Source organism: Pectinophora gossypiella, chromosome 25 (genome assembly GCF_024362695.1).
Source record: "Pectinophora gossypiella chromosome 25, ilPecGoss1.1, whole genome shotgun sequence".
In the NCBI taxonomy this organism is placed as follows: domain Eukaryota; kingdom Metazoa; phylum Arthropoda; class Insecta; order Lepidoptera; family Gelechiidae; genus Pectinophora; species Pectinophora gossypiella.
The window spans coordinates 4,777,810-4,797,703 of NC_065428.1; the positions used below are offsets into that span (position 1 = coordinate 4,777,810).

The following is a 19,894-nucleotide window of genomic DNA, read 5'->3' on the forward strand; positions in this document are numbered from 1 at the left end:
GTATAGCTTTGTTTTTTTTTGAGGCACCTGCTATGTTTAAAAGAAAGGTGGGAAGGCCGTTGTTGCGATTTAAAGACTGCACAAAGCGTGACATGCTCGCTTTTAAGATCAGCCCCGATAAATGGGAGGACCTGGCCAGTGACCGGAATAAGTGGAGGACGTCTTTGGCCGTTGGGTGCAAAGCACACGATAAAACCTGGTTCCAGATTCTAGCCGCCAAGCGCGAGAGGCGTCACGGAAGTGGGAGGGCCGATTTACCACCTAAACCATCTAATAACCCTCAACTACAATGCCAGTCGTGCGGCCGCTACTGTCGCTCTCGCATTGGACTTTACAGCCATTTTAAAAGCTGCCACAGAAACGCTGTTTGAATCATCTGATAAAGATGTAAAGGCCTGGCCTGTGGCTATGTTTTAGGGTTCCAAAGCTCAAAAGGAAAACGGAACCCTCCTTCTTCTTATCGTGTGGGTTGTGAGGTGGAAAACCATAATCGACCCTGGTGTCAGGGTAAACGTAACCCTTATAAAATAACTTTATTGTTCGTCCGTCTGTCTAGCCAAGACCCTCTTCTTCTTATCGTATGGGTTGTGAGGTGGAATACCAACCTCATCAACCCTGGTGTCAGAGTTATGATTGAGCCGCCAAAGGCCCCTGACATTGCTCGCTAACGATTACTCACTTACGTCAGTATATAGTAACGTTTATATATCCCGTTACTGCTATTTATCCCAATTCCAAGAAACATTCAACGTGGACCTTTTCGAATCCCTTCTGCGTATCACATATTAACAAAAGTAGAAATAAGACCCAGCAATTACCCAAGTTTGGAAGTAGGAACAAAGTTTTGAGGTAATTTATTGAACCTTTCAAAGTTAGCATCAAAAGGCCGGAGGCTTCGACAAATGTTACTTTTATGGTTGCGTAGGAAATAGGGTCTTTTAAAGTCGGCTTAAGCGGCGATGCTTTAACCAGCACATGGCCACTTTTGGGCTAAAGGACTAAGTTGTCTGGATTCTACCACAAGAAGGCTGAAAACTCCCCTCCATATACAGGGTGTTAGTGACATCGTAACGAATACTAAAGGGGATGTTCAGACCATGATTCTGAGTTAATATCAAGTGGAATTATGTAGAGGTATTAATCAAGTGGAGGACAGAACAACATGACTTATTTGGGTTCACATATTAGCACCAATCGACAAAACTAATAATCGATAAAATGACCGTGACAATTTTTTATCTCGCGCACGTTAGCCCTACTGGTCGCTTGTTTTACAGAATGTTCCCGAAGTAACAGGATAATATGCGATCGTCAAATATGTTACGGAACCCTACGATTTACTCGTGCTTACCCAGTTTATTCCCGAAAAATGTGACTTTGTTTTATTATTCACTACCATAAGGATATCGACCAACTAGCTAAATTTAGGATTTGTAGATAGTATTGTTCGTTGAAGGAATGAGACGATGGGGTAGACCTAGGAGAACGTTTATTAACAAATAAAAGAGAAGGTTCATTTCGTGACGTATCAGGAGATGAAGAGAAGGTGCACGTCATGTCGTATCAGAATGAGGTGAGGAGATAGAACAGGAATGAAAATGAAAAAAATGAAAAACATTTTTATTACCATAAAACAATACAATGAGGCACATAAAATAGGATGGGTACTTATATTAAAAATATATCCAAATGAACAGAGGTAGGGCGAATGGGAATGGCGAACAACTCTTACATATTACCACGTATAGAACGGACACTCCCCGCCCCGCACCAATTGGTATCGGGCGCCGAGCTACATTTACCTCACCCCCTCTGGGTCTCACTTTAATCTTAATGGCCGTAAGCTAAGGAGTAAGGGAGAGCGCGTGCGAACTGTCTCCCTCACTCGCAACGCGGTAAGGCGGAACATGGAATGAGATTTCTGTACGGAGTGTCTCAGCCGGCTCTGCATGACTACAGCGCCGCGCGCGGTGCGACTTATATCGAGCGCTTGGACCAATAAACTATGCGAATGCTCTCTACGTAGATGGACGTCAAACGGCTATTGGTCGAAGGCGTCGATATAATTCGCGCGCGTTTCTCATGGAGACCCGGCAGGTGTGCATATAGAGAAAGATAGTATTGAAAATAAGTTTTACGTGAATTTAATCACAAAATATATTGCCAGGATTAGACCAGCTAGTCAGTTTGTTATGATAATATCGTCACTGGAAAGGCAAAATTACGTAAGCGCCAAAATAGGTATTTTGGGTTTTTTATATATTCGGAATCAGCGTTTCATTCTGCGTCGATCTGTCTGGGTAGCATTGCGATACGAGCACTTTTTTGGCGCTTACGTAAATTTAAAAATAGTTGACTTTTTTCAATTCCAGTTTCTTAAACGACAAGATTTTGGTGTTTTTTTCGTGACTGGTGTATAAGTAATATTGTGTTCCTATATAATAACTACATATTTACTTTAAGTAAATTTGGCATTCTATAGTTTGAAAAGTATCATTTTATTAGTAATTTTGGACTACAGAAAATAAAAAATAGACTATGTATAAGTCATTTTTATTTACAGCTTTTAAAATAAGTAAGGCGTATAAGAAAAAAATGTCTTAGCATGTTTATGCAGTGAATGGCGAATAAGTAATTTTGACTTACATACAGTATTTAGAATAAGTAAGGCGTGTACGTAAATTTGCCTTCGCATTTTTATGCTGTTATTAAGCAAGTTTGTGGGCTAGCAGTAAGTTTACCAGGAAGTTATTTTTTAACAATAGATCTAAAAGTAAAACTATTTTAGAATTGATTTTATAATTTATTAGCGACCCGCCCGGCTTCGCTCGGATGTAATGCTGAGGAAAAATGAAATTATTTACGACATCACATTAAAATCCTCAAAAATAACAGTATTTCTACACTATTTATTGGATGTTATTATACATACCTATAAACTTTCCTCTTGAATCACTCTATCTATTAAAGAAAATTGCATCAAAATCCGTTGCGCAATTTTAAAGATTTAAGCGTACATAGGGATATAGGGACAGAAAAAGCGACTTTGTTATACTTTTTAAATTCTGTCGTTTGCATATTTAGCGCCAATTTTGAATTGAGAACTCAAAATTCAAATTTGTTGGAATTTCAAATATCAAAACAATTGAAAGCATTAGGATTAATGCAATTGTTTAGTCACAGCGTTGGTTTGAATCTGTCAGGTCACGTCCGAAAATGAATCTTACAAAGAAAAATTTTCTATAACTTTCGAAGAGGCCTACCGCGACTTCAGTGTTTCAAAGAGTTAAAATTCTATTCCACGATGAAGTGCCATGTCTGCGAACCATCGAACGCTGGTATTTAGAATTCGAGCGTGGACATCCGCCTTCACTGAAGATAATATCGTTGCTGTGAGACAACTAATCCTCAAAAATCGTCATGTGACATACCGAGAATAGAGGCGTTATTAGGCATTTCAGGGACAACCATTTAAACGATATTGCATGAGGCACTTGGTGTGAGAAAACTAGTTTGCCGTTGCATCTCGCATTTTCTGACGATCATAAGGAAGCCCGCGTCAGATGGTGTAAGAAAACTCTTCAGAGGTTCAACCGAGGAGAGTCAAATCACGTGTACGACATCATCAATGGTGACGAATCTAGGATTTATGCTATTATCCTGATTCCAAACAACAATCCACAGTTTGGGTCTTCCAAAACGAGTCAAAGCCGACTAAAGTTGTTCGCTCTCGAAGCACTTCAAAGAAGATGGTGGCTACCTTCGTGGAGAAAATCGGTCATGTTGCGACAATTGCACTTAAAGATCGTAGGACGGTTAATGCGGATTGGTATACCACAATTTGTTTACCACAAGTCATCGCCGAACTTCGAAAATCTAACCCAAAGCGACGCATGATGATGCGCAGGGGTGCAGGATGCTGCACCATGACAACGCAAGCTCACACACCGTTCGTCAAACGATTATTTGAAGCAGAAAAACGTAGAAATTCTTGATCATCCTCCATACAGTCCTGACCTAAGCTCCAATGATTTCTTTACATTTCCTAAAATTAAAAAAGAAACTCTTCGCGGTCAAAGGTTCCAGTGCGATGAAGAAGCGGCCAACGCTTTCAAGTCAGCCATTTTGAACACCTACTTTGGAGTGGAATAAATGTTAAATAATACCTGGTTCGAGCGAATGGAAAAGTGTATTAAACTTCGTGGTAAATACTCTGAACAACAATAAGGGGAATTATTGAGGAATTAGAAATTATTGAGGAATTAAAAAGACTTGACCCTTCCAGAGACTTAACTCGACTTAGAGCCACGTATGCTTGTCCTAATTCAAACAATTTTGAGCCCAAATATACTACTGCATGGTCGACTGTGCTGCCCTGCATATGTTTTTATTTTATTTAGACTCTAAGGTGGCCCATTATGCGTGTAATTGTTGACTACGTAAGCCAACCTATCTCCTTCCAGAAGCTCAGAAGCCTCCTGGGGATTTCACAGGCTTTGCGGAGCGACCCCATTCCTTTGAGGAGTTTAACCCGTTGTGCTGACACTCCCGTGCATTCCAGGATTACATGGGGGGCAGTTTCTTCTGCGTCCAGACAGCCTCTGCAAAGTGGGCTGTCCGTTATCCCTAAGTTAAATAGGTGCTTGTTGAGTGGGCAGTGACCCGTTATACTGCCCACTACTATTCGGAGGTCATTGCGGTTTAAGCGAAGCAGTCGGCGAGTGAAGCTCTTGGATATCATAGGCATGATATCCTTCGACTGTCTGCATGTGGGCAGCTGTGCCCATCTGTCGTTGTGTAGTTGCTGGGTATGGTCCCGTACCCACGAGCGTAACTGACTGAAAGGTATCGGCAGGATTGGTTCGGGTCCATATACCCTGGTGTCTGATCCTCTCCTTGCCAGTTCGTCGGCGGCATCATTACCCAGCGATCCACTGTGCTGCCCTGCATATTATGGACGGTGGATGCCAATGACAAAATTAAGGGCAACATCCTTCTTTCAGTCATTTTGTAATATCGTCCATCTTGGATTTGAAATTTTGACATAATGACAGTATTCTACTAGTGTAGTCCTATCATTTGATACCCATATTGAGGGGGTTGTGGAAAAATATTATGAACCTAGTCCGCTATTTTGGAACGGCGGCCATCTTGGATTTTAAATTTTGACTTAATCACAGTTTTCTACTTGTGTAGCTATTTCATTTGATACCCATATTGAGGGGGTTGTGGAAAAATATTATGTACCTAGTCCGCTATTTTGGAACGGCGGCCATCTTGGATTTTAAATTTTGACTTAATCACAGTTTTCTACTTGTGTAGCTATTTCATTTGATACCCATATTGAGGGGGTTGTGGAAAAATATTATGTACCTAGTCCGCTATTTTGGAACGGCGGCCATCTTGGATTTTAAATTTTGACTTAATCACAGTTTTCTACTTGTGTAGCTATTTCATTTGATACCCATATTGAGGGGGTTGTGGAAAAATATTATGAACCTAGTCCGCTATTTTGGAACGGCGGCCATCTTGGATTTTAAATTTTGACTTAATCACAGTTTTCTACTTGTGTAGCTATTTCATTTGATACCCATATTGAGGGGGTTGTGGAAAAATATTATGAACCTAGTCCGCTATTTTGGAACGGCGGCCATCTTGGATTTTAAATTTTGACTTAATCACAGTTTTCTACTTGTGTAGCTAGTTCATTTGATACCCATATTGAGGGGGTTGTGGAAAAATATTATGAACCTAGTCCGCTATTTTGGAACGGCGGCCATCTTGGATTTTAAATTTTGACTTAATCACAGTTTTCTACTTGTGTAGCTATTTCATTTGATACCCATATTGAGGGGGTTGTGGAAAAATATTATGAACCTAGTCCGCTATTTTGGAACGGCGGCCATCTTGGATTTTAAATTTTGACTTAATCACAGTTTTCTACTTGTGTAGCTATTTCATTTGATACCCATATTGAGGGGGTTTGGAAAAATATGTAATCCCCCATTATGTATCGGCTGCCATCTTAGATTTATAATGTTATTGATTTTATTATATTGTATTGACATCGGAATTAAAGGTGCGTACCATTTCAGATCAATCTGACAACAGGAAGGTACTTAAATTGCAATATCTAATTTTGATACAAATATACCGTACGGGTTTAGCTAAATAAAACCGTTTAACCCTTTCACAGACAGAGACCATGGGTCATTGGTGGTTCATAATAGGTAGTATGACACCTTGGAATCGGAACGTCCGTATACGTTCTGTCTTTGAAAGTGTTAAAAAGAAACTTTTACAAACAGATAACGGGTTGTACGCTATTATTTATATTTTATGAAACTTTATTTCTGGCACTTCAGTATTTTAATAGCTATTTTTATAAATCAATTGAAGTAATAAGTAATTTAAGGAGGTATTAAGAATAATTATTTGTCTCTTACGTCTTTTTACCCATGTAAGATATTACAAAAACTTCCTTTAAAGAATCTTTGGTGAACTGACATAATCAATCGATCACTTTTTAGGCAATTTTCACATAATGAAAGCAGATGTGTAAAAGTCGTTACAGTAACTTTTACTCCGCTAACATTACAGTATTATTATATTTAAAGAAATATTGTCGTTCTCGTATGCATTGTCGTAAGAGCTGTAAGTAGTTTTGCTTCCAAATAATATTTAAACCAGATGGCGGTTAAGTAAATTTGCTTTACTGTAAACTGAAGTCATTTTTACGTAAGCGCCACTATATCCTAAAATAGCAATCCAGCTGTTATGATATGTATTGCTGGACATAGAAAATTCAAAAACAATGTAACCTTACCTTGACATCATCTAAATTGGATAATTGGGTAAAAAGTTATGATAAAAAAACGAAAAAATGAAACTTTAAACGGCTTTTTCTCGAAATGGCGTTTTGGCGCTTACGTAATTTTGCCTTTCCAGTGACGATATATAACGGGTGATTGAGAAAATACATAACTACATACACACGACCCACCGGGGTAAGCAGAGACTATGGAATTCCATTTGCTTCGATCCTGACACACTTCTCTTGCTTCCTCCGCATTCATCAATCGTTTCATTCACGCACGCCGGTTTAGAATAGATCGTACTGAACCTTTTCTAAAGGCATATCCAATTTGGTCAATGTACTCCTTCTAGGTCTTCCTCTGCCAGCCCTACCACCAACCTTCGCTTTATATACTGCTTAGTTAATCGTATTATCCTTCTTATTTTCTTATAATAAGACATAAATAGCCTGTATATACGTCCCACTGCTGGTCACAGGCCTCCCCTCGTTCAACCGTAGTGGGTATGGAGCATACTCCACTAAACTGCTCCAGCACGATTGAATGAAGAATGATTTCTAACATCTTTCCACGAAAAAAATATCTTTAGCAATGATGTGCCTACTTTCAAGTTTTGTGTTTGAGTTTTCAAGAATCAATATTGGGGTAAGTCTATGCCATTGCCAACCGTTATGGCATTTTGACTCTGTTTGTAAAGCATAAAGCAATAGGTAAATATCAACAAACAATAATGACAATTTACTAAAATAAACCAACTCCAATAAAATCTTGGAATAAACTTTAAATCTAATGAAGGGAGGGTTCCCTTTGCTTTTCTGTCTTCGGGTAAAAACAAATCCCTGAAACCAATCCTAATTCTTTACCACCAACAAAGAGAAACAGAGAAAATCGTTTAAGAATCAAATTTGCAAGTCCCAGGATCTATTTCAGTGGTATTCGTATCGTATAATTCTCTATAACAATTGCTTTATTCAAATAAATGGATAAAGCAGTATTGAATACACAGATAATGGTATCAAAGCGATCGGCAGTGTCCCGACCAAGTTTTTAGAAGCGGATTATGCGCTACAAAGCTCTTGTACAAACGCTCGCGCAAAACTTTCAACAACGTAAATCTTCTCACGACCATGCATGCATACGGCAATTAGGTACTTTGTAATTGCATTGATTTGTATGAAGTTGCATGCTGAAATTACGCATACGTTTGCTTGAAGGCTCGATTAATAATCTCATATTTATGCGAGACAATATAGCAAAACATCAGAAAACTCGGTGAGGTGTGGGTACATAGTTCATCTTGCGATGGACACGCCTCTGAAACTTGCCATTGGGATATAGTCCTGAGCTTAAATGCGACGTTTTTTTTAAATTGATAAAATTAATCAATCATTTATGTAAAATCTGAAAATATAGTATACTTTGTATAAACCAACCAGTAAGAACTTGGCTTATTTTTGCAGTTATGTTGTTCGTGGAATCCAATTGTTGTTGTGAAAGCGAATATATTTTCTTTAAGAATATTGAGCACCCTAGTTACCCAATGTAATTGAAAATGTGAACATATAAAGCTTCTCTCACATATTGAAAAGAAAGATAATAATAGGGATTTTTTCGGCGAAATGTAATTCGTCTTTTTCTTTCCTTTTAATCATAGATTCTTTTATATTCCTCCTTACCCACAAATTAAACTAAATCCCAAATTAAAGGTAAACTTCGTTTATTATTACAGCGTACACCTCTTGGCAAATTAATAACATATACATATTAATAGCAAACTCATTATTCCAAGAAGCAAATGTAGATTTATACGATAAATATTTACACGAGCTAACCTAATTTATTTTGGTATTCCCTCTTCTATTGTTGCATAAATATGTATTTATTAAATTTACATTACACGTTTGAGGTTAAAAGATAAAAAAGAAACTGAAATTATGTAATTTATTAAACTGGCAATAAAGAACCTCGGGGAATTTCATAAAAGTACTAAAGTGGTTTCAATCAAATTGATTAAAAATTTGATATTAATGTTGTTGTGGATTTTGGTGCAAATCTGATTATTTATTCAACACAATTTTTTGCACGCAGCTTCGCTCGCGTTAATTGCGGGGTAACACGGTTCTCCTTTTCTAATGTACCAAGGTTTAGCTTCCTATCTTGAAAAAATTCTTCCCCTCTTTCAAGGGGTTGCGGGCAGATTTAAAAAAAATGATACACGATTTTTTTGTTAGTCACAAATAGTCCGCATACCAATTTTTAGCTTTCTACCTTAAAAATTTAGGAATGCTCAACACGAACTTCCACCCCCCATTTTAGGGAAGTTGGGGTTAGAAAAAACAAAAAATAGCCTATGTCACTCTCCGTCCCTTCAACTATCTCCACTTTAAAAATCACGTCAATTCGTCGCTCCTTTTTGCCGTGAAAGACGGACAAACGAACAAACAGACACACACATACACTTTCGCATTTATAATATCAGTATGAATTTGAATAACCATACATGTCACTGTACCGCGTTGAATATAGCTTGATTAATTTGAGAGCGGGATGAAAAATAGTTTAAAGCCTAGTGTAAGCGAGACACAGGCATATATACAGGGTGTTAGTGACATCGTAACGAATACTCAGGGGGATGGTTCAGACCATGATTCTGAGTTGATATCAAGTGGAATTTTCAGTCTGAATATTCATGAAAATTTTTGTGTTTTTTTAAATTATTTTCAGTTCCATACTTTTGCGACGGAAAATTCCACTTGATATCATCTCAGAATCATGGCCTCAATCACCCCACAAAGTTTTTGTTACGATGTCACTAACACCCTGTATGTCTCTACACACAGATAAATGTTGCCCGTGGCAGCAATGTTTTTTCAAAATTATTGCTTAATAATTTCTTACACACAGTCTGTTAGTTTGATTCAAAGACTACCGTGGAATTGGAAAAAAATGTTCATTACTCTTCTCTACGTAAATGTTTTCTCATAACTATTCTATTTTATTTTCTGACTCTAGTCCATTAGGGACGCAAGCATGAGTTTATGTTTGTATTTACAAAATAAAATACATATATATTATTATCTCGTATATATAATTTCCATATATATATGTTATGTTATATATATATATAATTTATTGGTCTCTGCCAGATATTATTACAGAGATATCACATCGAAACATGGGACGTAAAATGTAACCAGCATTTGTCTAGACATTTTGCTGTTTAAAGAATTATTTTATATTGTGTTTGTTGTACCGACGTAAAGTGAGATTACGTAAATATATAGACTTAGGAAGTCTTAACAACTAGGTAAGTAAGTACCTACTTATTAGGACCATTTTGCCGTATTATGATTAATTACTGAGGCAATTGGGTCTGACTTGTTTGGAAATTGATCCTTGAAAGAATTGAGAATTTAAAAACGAGGTAACTCTATACTTAATAATTAGTCTACGCAAACAACAAGTGACGTCCAATCGACCGAAAAATTAAAATACAAATCAAAAAATATCTCAATGGCGGCATCGAAAAATTAAATCTTAAAAAATCGTTTTCATAGCGCCTCTCATTGTAATTCAAAATTTACATAATCGGCCCTTTAATAAGAAGGGGAAGAATTGAAAGATTCCCGTTTTTAATAGGGCGAAAAATTGTTGGGATTCCGCGTCCCCCCTTCATTTTATCACGAGGTGCTTATAAAAAGGCTACGCAAGGAAAATACGCCTGTCCGTGGTTTTCTTTGAACCTTATTGACAAAATAAGAAAAACATTATTTCAGGCGGCTTTAAAACTCTAGTCATAAGATTAAATTCAATTCAATAGGCTTTTCTTTATATTTAATGATATGTTTTTAAACATGAAAACTCCATCCGATCCTTAATTTTTATAAATAAAAATATTTTTTGCGAACGTCTCATCCGCCTAACATTACTACAGCTTCTAAACCTGTCTGAGGAAAACTTAGGAACAGAGCCCTGAGCCGAGGTTCGCGCCCACTCTAGGCTTGTTGCCTTCAATTTTGCACCGACTGGGAGCCCTCAGCGCTCTCCGATCATCCGCCCAAGTATTTAATGCCATTTGTGAGTGTTTGCTGGTTTTCCCTTCACTGTTTTGAAGGTCAAACAGGCAGTCGTTTCTATAAAAAACTGGACCTGTCAAATCTTCACGTTAGGTAAGCGGACCCTGTGAAAAACGGGATAATGCTAGGGAGATGATGATGATGTGAAAAATCTAAATAAGTCAAAACAAAAACGTACTTACCACACCAAATGTAATAATTATCTACAAATAAGGGTTTTATATGTCTGTGCGAAATGAAGAAGCGTGGTGAAGAAAACCTTTTTTCTATCAAAAGTGTACTATCAATAACTTTTTTATTCTTTATTCAGCAAGCAAAGTCGAGTGCAGTCTCTAGTGAGTAAAAGTGAGCCGAAAATATCCTCCGCTATTATTTTAATTTTCTCGCTTTTGGTAGCAAGAAATATGGCGGACATTTACTATCAGTTAACAGGTTTGGAAGATTATTTTTGAGAAGTTTGTTTTTTGCCAAGTTAGAAAAAAAAGAGAGTAGAATTATAAGTTTATTTGGGAAGTAAACCTTCTTTTTGTTATGGTGATTATTTTTAAAACTTTTGCAGCCACTCTTGTGAGCTTCTGAGGCGGTGATGAACAATGATTATTGGTTAGATTATCAGCTAGTTCCACAAACATTACACGCTGAAGGCTCTCACCTGGTACAAAATTTATGACAACAGGCCTGAAGGTGCCCAGTTGGGCGCGAACCTCGGCTCAGGGCGTCGTCTGAGAGGTTTGGCGTCGCGAGCTGATTGGCCGCCTCTATAGCTAGAGTAATCGGGTCGTCGGGATTGTATATTACGTCCTTCGGACGCCGATGCTTTTCAGTACCATCCCTGAACGGGATGTATTCGGAAGCCGCAACCACCAGGGGATTTGGGTGGTGCTCGACTTGTCTGAAACGATAAAATTCGCTGAACGGTTGCGTATACTCCCAGTTGAGTCGACAAAAACGAAAATATAACATTAATTCTCATAAAGATATAAATTTCGAACAAAAACATTTTTTTTCACAACATTTTCCTATTTTTATTTTTACAGCAATCCCTAAGGGAAAATAATACAGCACTAACTCCACAGAAGCTTTCAGTGAAAATGATCACTTAAAAGGGAAGAGGGGACAGATGTTTCCATAAAGCGTTAATCTAACAAAACTAGCTCATAAAAAGAGTATTATGTAGCAAAAAAGCGGTGCACAAAAGCGGAGAAAAATGGCAGTCGCCATTATGACGTCAGAACAATGAAATGACGTAAAACAATGGCGGCTGTGACGTACTGAGGGCTCTCTAGTGAAGTAGGGGGTTGCACTGAGGTTACACCCTTAATTTTTTTTGAAATAAAGTCTCGGGTAGTCTTTGTGGGAAGTGTATAGGCATCTAATCTTATGTATAGACACGACTGAATGATTTACTTTTTTGGGAAAGAGGGATATTTTCTATGACGTAATTTTTTTGCGAATTGCCTTGGATCACTTTCTCCACTTAGGTGAACCTTCAAGAAAATATTTTATTTTCAAAATTCTTCTTCTGATTGCAAATAATGACATTCTACCAGACCGGAAAAAAATATTGTCTACTTAGAACTACTTTAGTAGAGATCGGTAGTCGTAAATTGTCTGAAATAGATGTATAAGGCCTATGAGTATAGCAGCTCTAGGAGTGTTGACTGGAGTTGGTTTCCAGGATTTATCCCCGAATAATGAAAATAGGTTCACCCCCTGTTACACGGGACTTAAACCTAATAAGGAATAATACTATGTATAGAACGACAGCTCTCCGCTCCCCACCAGCGGCTGAGCTAAGTTTACCTCACCCCCCTCGGTCTAATTCAAATTCCAAGATCAGAAATATCTTTATTCACTTTGAATCGTCATTTTTTACATAACAAAAGTCTCATCCGCCTATACTACTGCAGCTACATACCTCTATAGCCTGTGAAAAGAAGCTGCAAGAAAAACCTTGGCGCAGGGCCCTAGACGTTCCTTAAAAAATACATAAAAATATTGTTATACAATTTAGTAATTTGGTTGCCTAATATCGGTTCCCGGATAGTTAATCACATGCATTCCTACACAAACATACACATGAAGAGCCTATATACGTCCCACTGCTGGGCACAGCCGGCACAGGCATTCCTATCTTCGAAATAATCATACTTACTATAGTCTTCAATCGTATGGGCGTCAGACGTCACACACACAGATGCGCGTGTATGATAACGTCAATGTGTAGTGTTTGTGTAAAACGAGGTGTTTTGTATGAAGTCCGGGGTGTGCTTAAACATAGCTGGCGAGGAGTAGGTTTACACTGTACTCCTTTGCCTACCCCATCGGGTATACAGACGTGATGCTATTTTATGTTATGTTTACTTAGTTACTAAGTTATAGGTTAAGTAAATTAAGTTCAAGAACTTGAAAATAACTAATTCTACACTCTTCAATACTTAATTGTCCTATTATAATAAAAAAAAAGCGTTGCTCTGATATGCATGTATGTCAGCCATTAAAACTGCTCTGATTAATCGAGATAACGTTTGGTTTTATGTTCTAGACAGGTTGTAAAATGCCCATTTTATAGTATTCATTTTTTTTTGTTTTTTTTTTTGTATGAGAGAAGTGTGTCAGGACCCAAATGAAATTCTATAGACTTCGCTTACCCTGTTGGGAAAAAGACGTGAGTTTATGTATGTGTCATTATAATATCTATTGGTACCGAAATATGAAAAGTTGGTAGGTATTAGAGGTTATAATTATTCACAGTGCATTTGCATACCTACTATGACCGAAAACATATCATAGTAAGTACCTCCTTATCATTATCTTCACATTATTAAAACTTTATCAAATCAAATATACACAACAAAATAAAAAAAAAAAAATTAATGCACAGAATAAAACTTCAACAATAATTAAAAAATAAAATTAATTAATTTTAGATTTTTCAAATTCAAATTTTTAAAAGTTGGTAGGTATTAGAGGTTATAATTATTCATAGTGCATTTGCATACCTACTATGACCGAAAACATATCATAGTAAGTACCTCTTTATCATTATCTTCGTAGCATTATCCCGTTTTCCACAGGGTCCGCTTACCTAACCTCAAGATTTGACAGGTTCCGTTTTTTACAGAAGCGCCTGCCTGTCTGACTTACCAACCCGCGAAGGGAAAACCAGCCCAATACAGGTTAGGTCACATACCTCCGAAAATGAATTTCTCGGATATGTGGGTATCCTCACGATTTTTTCCTTGACCGCTGCGCACGTTACAATCATTTATGATCTAAACATGAATTCGAAAACAAATTCGGCAATCATTGGTTTAGGTCTGTGCTGGATTCGAACCTGCGACCTCAAAATGAGAGGCAAGCGTTCTACCAACTGGAGTACCACGGCTTTAAATAGGTACTTATATTTATAATTAATAAAAAAAATACCCGCAAAATGTCACATTGAATATAATTGAAAAAAATTGGTCATTTTAAGATACTTTCACAAGGAAATGGTCAAAATATCCGGTAGCGTTTAACAAACATGGCTTTTGCTTCCTCTTAAATTATTAAACGTATTAAATAATAGTTACTTATTGAAATAACTAGGGAAGTTTTTATTTGGACGAAACATTTTTTATAACCCTTACGAAATACAGGGTGTTAGTGACATCGTAACGATTATTGAGGGGGATGATTCAGGTCATGATTTCTAGTCAAGCACATCAATCAAGTTTTTTATATTTTTTTTTCAATTTTATACTTTTGCGATTAAAAATTCCACTTGATATTGACTCAGCATGAGTTGAATCACCCCCTCAGTATTCGTTACGATGTCACTTACAAGTACGTACAGGTAGCCATACAATTGATTATGGGTGTTAGTGATAATTGAGCTCATGATTCTGAGTTAATATCAAGGGGAATTTTCCGTCGCAAAATTATTTATGTGATTTATGTGTGTTTTTTAAAATTATTTTCAATTTCATAATTTTACTTTTTTTTTCAAAGTTTTCATTACGTATATAGGTGCGATAACATTGATAAATGAAATGACACAAGAACTGTGATAAGAATAGAATAAAGTTACTTATTTGCCTACATTATTACTTCCTTAATAGTAAGGCGAAAAAAGATAAATGTTCCCTAAAGTATCAAACCCAAAACTCCTGATGTGGTTTCCTTAGAATTCATGACCATCAGTTACGTTTGAACTTTTGTTGTGAATTTTGTATGAGCGAAACTTAATATTTTTGCAGTGCCCTTGGGGGCGCTATGGCGAAGTTAAGGTTGGACACGGATGTAGGAAGAAGAGTACCCTTTTGGAGTGGGCTTCATTCTTCCTCTCAGACGATGCCCTGAGCCGAGTTGGGCACCTTCAGGCTTGTTGTCCTAAATTTTGTACCGGGTGCGAGCCCTCAGCGCTCCCCATTAGTCCGGCCAAGTAGTTAATGGTACGTCAATGAAAGTCCAAGGCTTGCGACAGACTGCTTTATTAACCAGTAAAATATACCCACCACCGTGCAATATAAACAATAAATAGGTAATATGAATCTACCGACGTTACATCTTTTCCCCTTCAAGATTCAATGTATGTACATACATTGTTTAATACTTTTGTATAATGTTTAATACTTTAATACTTTTAAACTTTTAATACGTTTTTTTTTAAACGTTGTTTAATACTAACTGTTTAATACTAAACTTATTCTATTATATTGAGCAAAGCGCGTTTAGCTCGCTCGTAAGCGCGGAGTGCACGAGCTGATGCGCTCGGTGGTGGAGGTGAGAGAACCTCGGGCTTCCGCGGCATCTCGGGCGACCGGGGTGCTTGTTGGGCTTGAGCCTGCTCACCTTCACCTCCGGTAGCATCCTCGAACAACCCCCCGTCGGCCTCCCCATTAGCCTCTGAGCTCTCCGTCTGTACGGGCTTTTCCGATTCGAATTCCCTTCGTGATAATGATAATGAATATCTACTTTTATTTTCTAACGGGATTATTTGATCGGCATGCCTACGCCACTCGACTCCGTTTCCTAGACTTACCCTATAAGACACTGGCCCTGTCACCTTCACCACTCGGCCTTCCGCCCACTTGTCCCCTTTTGTAGTATAATCGCGCGCTAGAACTGTGTCTCCGACTGTGAAGCTTCTCGGGCTACCTCCGGCGCGGGCTGCTTGCCGCTCCTGCTGCGCGCGCACGTGCGCCGCGCGGTCAGGTCGCAGCGCATCTAGCCGGCTGCGCAGGCGCCGGCCCTGTAGGGCCACCGCCGGCGATACGCCCGTAGTGGCATGATTACAATTGCGATATTGTAAAAGGAACTTGCCGAGTGCCGTATTCACGTCCTCCCCTGTATGCAACGCTCGTTTTATTGCTTTTTTTACTGTTTTTACCGCGTTTTCCGCCGCGCCATTGCCTTGTGGCCTATAGGGAGCCGACGTTACATGTTTAATACAATTATTTTGACAAAACAATTTAAATTCATGTGACAAAAACGGTGGCCCGTTATCGGTCACAAGTTGCGATGGTAACCCGAAACGCGCAAAGATGTGTCGTAACACTCCGGTGGTAGCCCCCGCGTCGGTGCCTCTCATAGGCACTACCTCTATCCACTTTGAGTGTGCGTCCACTAGGATGAGGTACCGCACGCCAGCGCAATCCGCAAAATCGGCATGCACGCGCTGCCACGGGTGCAGCGGGAACTCCCACGCGTGCAGCTGCGCCCGCGGCGGCGCGTCGCGCACGGCTCGGCATGCGTCGCACGCTCGGCACAAAGTCTCAATGTCACTATCCAGGTTCGGCCAATATACGTAACTGCGCGACAAACATTTCATTTTGTTCATGCCCAAATGTCCCTCATGTATTTCACTTAAAATATGTTTACGTATTTTATCCGGAATTACGATTCGATATTTATATATTAGGCACCCCTGTTCCACAATTAGGTCCGCCATTCTAGAAAAGTACGGCTTTTCCGCATCGCAACTCGGTCCCGACGGCGGCCAACCAAACATAACATAACCTTTTATTTTAGATAGGATCGCGTCCTCTTCCGTGGCCCTAGCAATTTCTTTACATGAAATAGGCAGCGATTCCTTGACTAGATTCAGGTAATCTAATGTATCCGCGCAGCGAGTCTCCCGAGCTAAGGGTAATCGTGACAAAGCATCCGCCGGGCCGTTATCTACTGATCGAACAAATTCAATTTTAAAATCATACGCCGCGAGGCGAGCCGCCCAACGCTGTAAACGGCTAGCCGCGGTCTGCGGGATCCCTCCCTTGTCACCAAAAATGTGTACCAGAGGCTGGTGGTCCGTGCGCAACGTGAACCTCCTCCCAAATAAATACTGGTGATGCTTAGTCACCCCAAAAATGATGGCGAGGGCCTCCTTATCGAGCTGACTGTACCCGCGCTCCGCGGCGTTGAGCGTGCGCGACACGCAACTGATCGGTCGCTCGCCTTCGGCGTAGCGATGAGCCAGCACGGCACCCAGGCCGTACGCGCTGCTGTCCACCGACAGCACCAACTCGCGCCCCTCCTCGTAATGTGCTAGTACTCTCTCGCTCAGGAGACATCGCTTCGCTTCCTCAAACGATTTTTCACAATCGACATTCCATTTCCAATCCACCCCTTTTTTTAACAGAGCGTGTAGCGGGTGTAACATTGTGCTTAAATTTGGAATAAAGCGTCCGTAATAATTTAACATGCCTAAAAAACTTTTTAATTGTGTCACATTCTCTGGTCTAGGTGCATTGGAAATGGCGTCTAATTTACTCGGATCCGGTCGTAACCCCTCCTTATTGATAATAAAACCTAAGTACTTAACCGAGTCTTGCAAAAAACTACATTTACTAAGTTTAACAGTAAGGCCCATGTCGCGCAACCGTTCAAGTACAGCTCTCAGATTTTTAATATGTTCGTTCTTATTCGACCCTGTTACACAAATATCGTCGAGAAACACAACACAACCCGGTACCCCACGCAGAGTTTCCTCCATTATTTTCTGAAATTTCTCTGGCACGCACGATAGTCCGTACGGCGTGCGCCGGTAAGCAAAAGTACCCATATGTGTAGTTATCGCGGTATAGCGCTGTGAATCACTCGTCAATAAACATTGTTCATACGCGTGCCTAAGATCGATTTTTGAAAATTTCTCTCCGCCGCTAAGGTTTGCGAACAACTCGTCAATCCGAGGCAACGGGTAGTAATCTCGCTTCAGTTTGGGGTTGATTGTGACCTTATAGTCACCACATATGCGTATTTCACCATTTTGTTTCACCACAGGAACTATCGGAGTCCCATAATCTGAATAATCAACCCGATAGATAGTGCCATCCTCATCGAGTCGAGACAGTTCGCGTTCAACGCGCGCGCGCAACGATAATGGCACCTGTCTAGCTCGCACATAAACCGGTTCGCTATCCGTCAGCTGTAATTGAATCGGCCGCTTACAAGTACCTAACTTATCGCTAAATACCTCAGGGTACTCATTACATAATCTGTTTACGAATCCGTCTTCTACGATTTCATTTAGGTTGATTTGTGTTATTTTTAATGCGCGCATCCACTCCCTTCCTAATAAGGGTCGCGCCCCACCTTTGATAATATATAATTTTAAGGATTTTGCTATGACTTGACCTAGCCTGACATCAACCTCAATGTAACCGAGTGACTCAATCTGTAAACCCGAGTAATCGCGAAAAACTATGTTGTCCGTTTTTATTTTTTTATAATCGAACACTTCCCTATACATTTTTTCACTGATTGCTGAAATACGGCTTCCGGTGTCTATCTCACACTCAATCATCACCCGATCTATGCTCAGTTTAATAAAGTATGGTTTGTTACCTTGTGCTGCTACTTTGATATTGAACATGTCATCCTCAGATTCCTCACTCACGTAATTCTGACGACCGCCTCTATCGCGCACACGTTTACACATTGATTTTAAATGGCCTTTTACCCCACACTCATCACACGAATAATTTTTATACCGGCACCTATCTGAAGGGTGCGGTTTGCCGCAGCGCCAGCAAACGCGCTGCTCCGCCGCGGCCTGGCCTGCCCGGCCCGCGCCGCTCGCCCCTCCGCCGCCGCTGCGCCCGGCCGACGGCCCGTGCCCCGTACTGCGCCCGCCGCTCTGTATACGGCCATAATGCAGGCTATCTCCCACCGCCATCGTTGAGTCTGTCACCGCCACAGACGCTCCCGTAGTGCCGCTGACCTCCGCATGTTTTTCAGCAGCCTCCAGAGCCAGAGCCAATTCGACCGCCTCCTTGTACCTAATTGATTTTTCGGCGAATATCCTCGATCGCATCATATCGTTTGCCAGCCCCGATACAAATTGGTCCCTTAAATTCTCCTCTAGGGTAGAACACTTTTCGCACTTTCCGAAATTACAGGTGGCTGCTAAATGTTTCAACGCTTGTAGGTACTCGGTTAACGATTCATCCGCGCGTTGCCGTCGCAAACGAAATACGTGGCGCTCCGCGATCTCAGATCGTTGTGGTTCCAAATGATCCGTCACCAATTTCACTAACTCGTCATATTTTTTATCTTCCGGAAAAGCAGGAGAACACAAGTCGCACATCAACGAGTACGTGGCTTCACCCACAACCGTAATTAACAAAGCCACTTTGCGTTCGTCCTCGATCTCGTTTAACAAAATATACTGGTTTACGCGACGAATGTACGCGGGCCATTGTTTTGAACTTAAGTTAAACGCTTCTAGTTTACCGATCGGCATTTTTATTTAGTAAATCCGCCTATAATTATTATCAATTATTAAGTAATCTGCAATCTATTGCTAATGTTCGCGCCTCGTCGCCAGTGGTACGTCAATGAAAGTCCAAGGCTTGCGACAGACTGCTTTATTAACCAGTAAAATATACCCACCACCGTGCAATATAAACAATAAATAGGTAATATGAATCTACCGACGTTACAGTTAATATGCCATCATCGGCAAATATCTACAATAAGTCACGACAAAAAAAAATGGGCATCGCAAGGGTGGGTGGG

General features: G+C 39.8%; 1 protein-coding gene across 1 annotated transcript; it reads right to left on the reverse strand.

Moving 5' to 3' along the window:
* Positions 1-15,578: 15,578 nt before the first annotated feature.
* On the reverse strand, positions 15,579-19,619 carry LOC126378002 (uncharacterized protein K02A2.6-like). Its single transcript, XM_050026022.1, has one exon. The coding sequence runs from the start codon at positions 19,617-19,619 to the stop codon at positions 15,579-15,581; it is 4,041 nt and encodes a 1,346-aa protein (XP_049881979.1).
* Between the last annotated feature and the right edge of the window lie 275 nt (positions 19,620-19,894).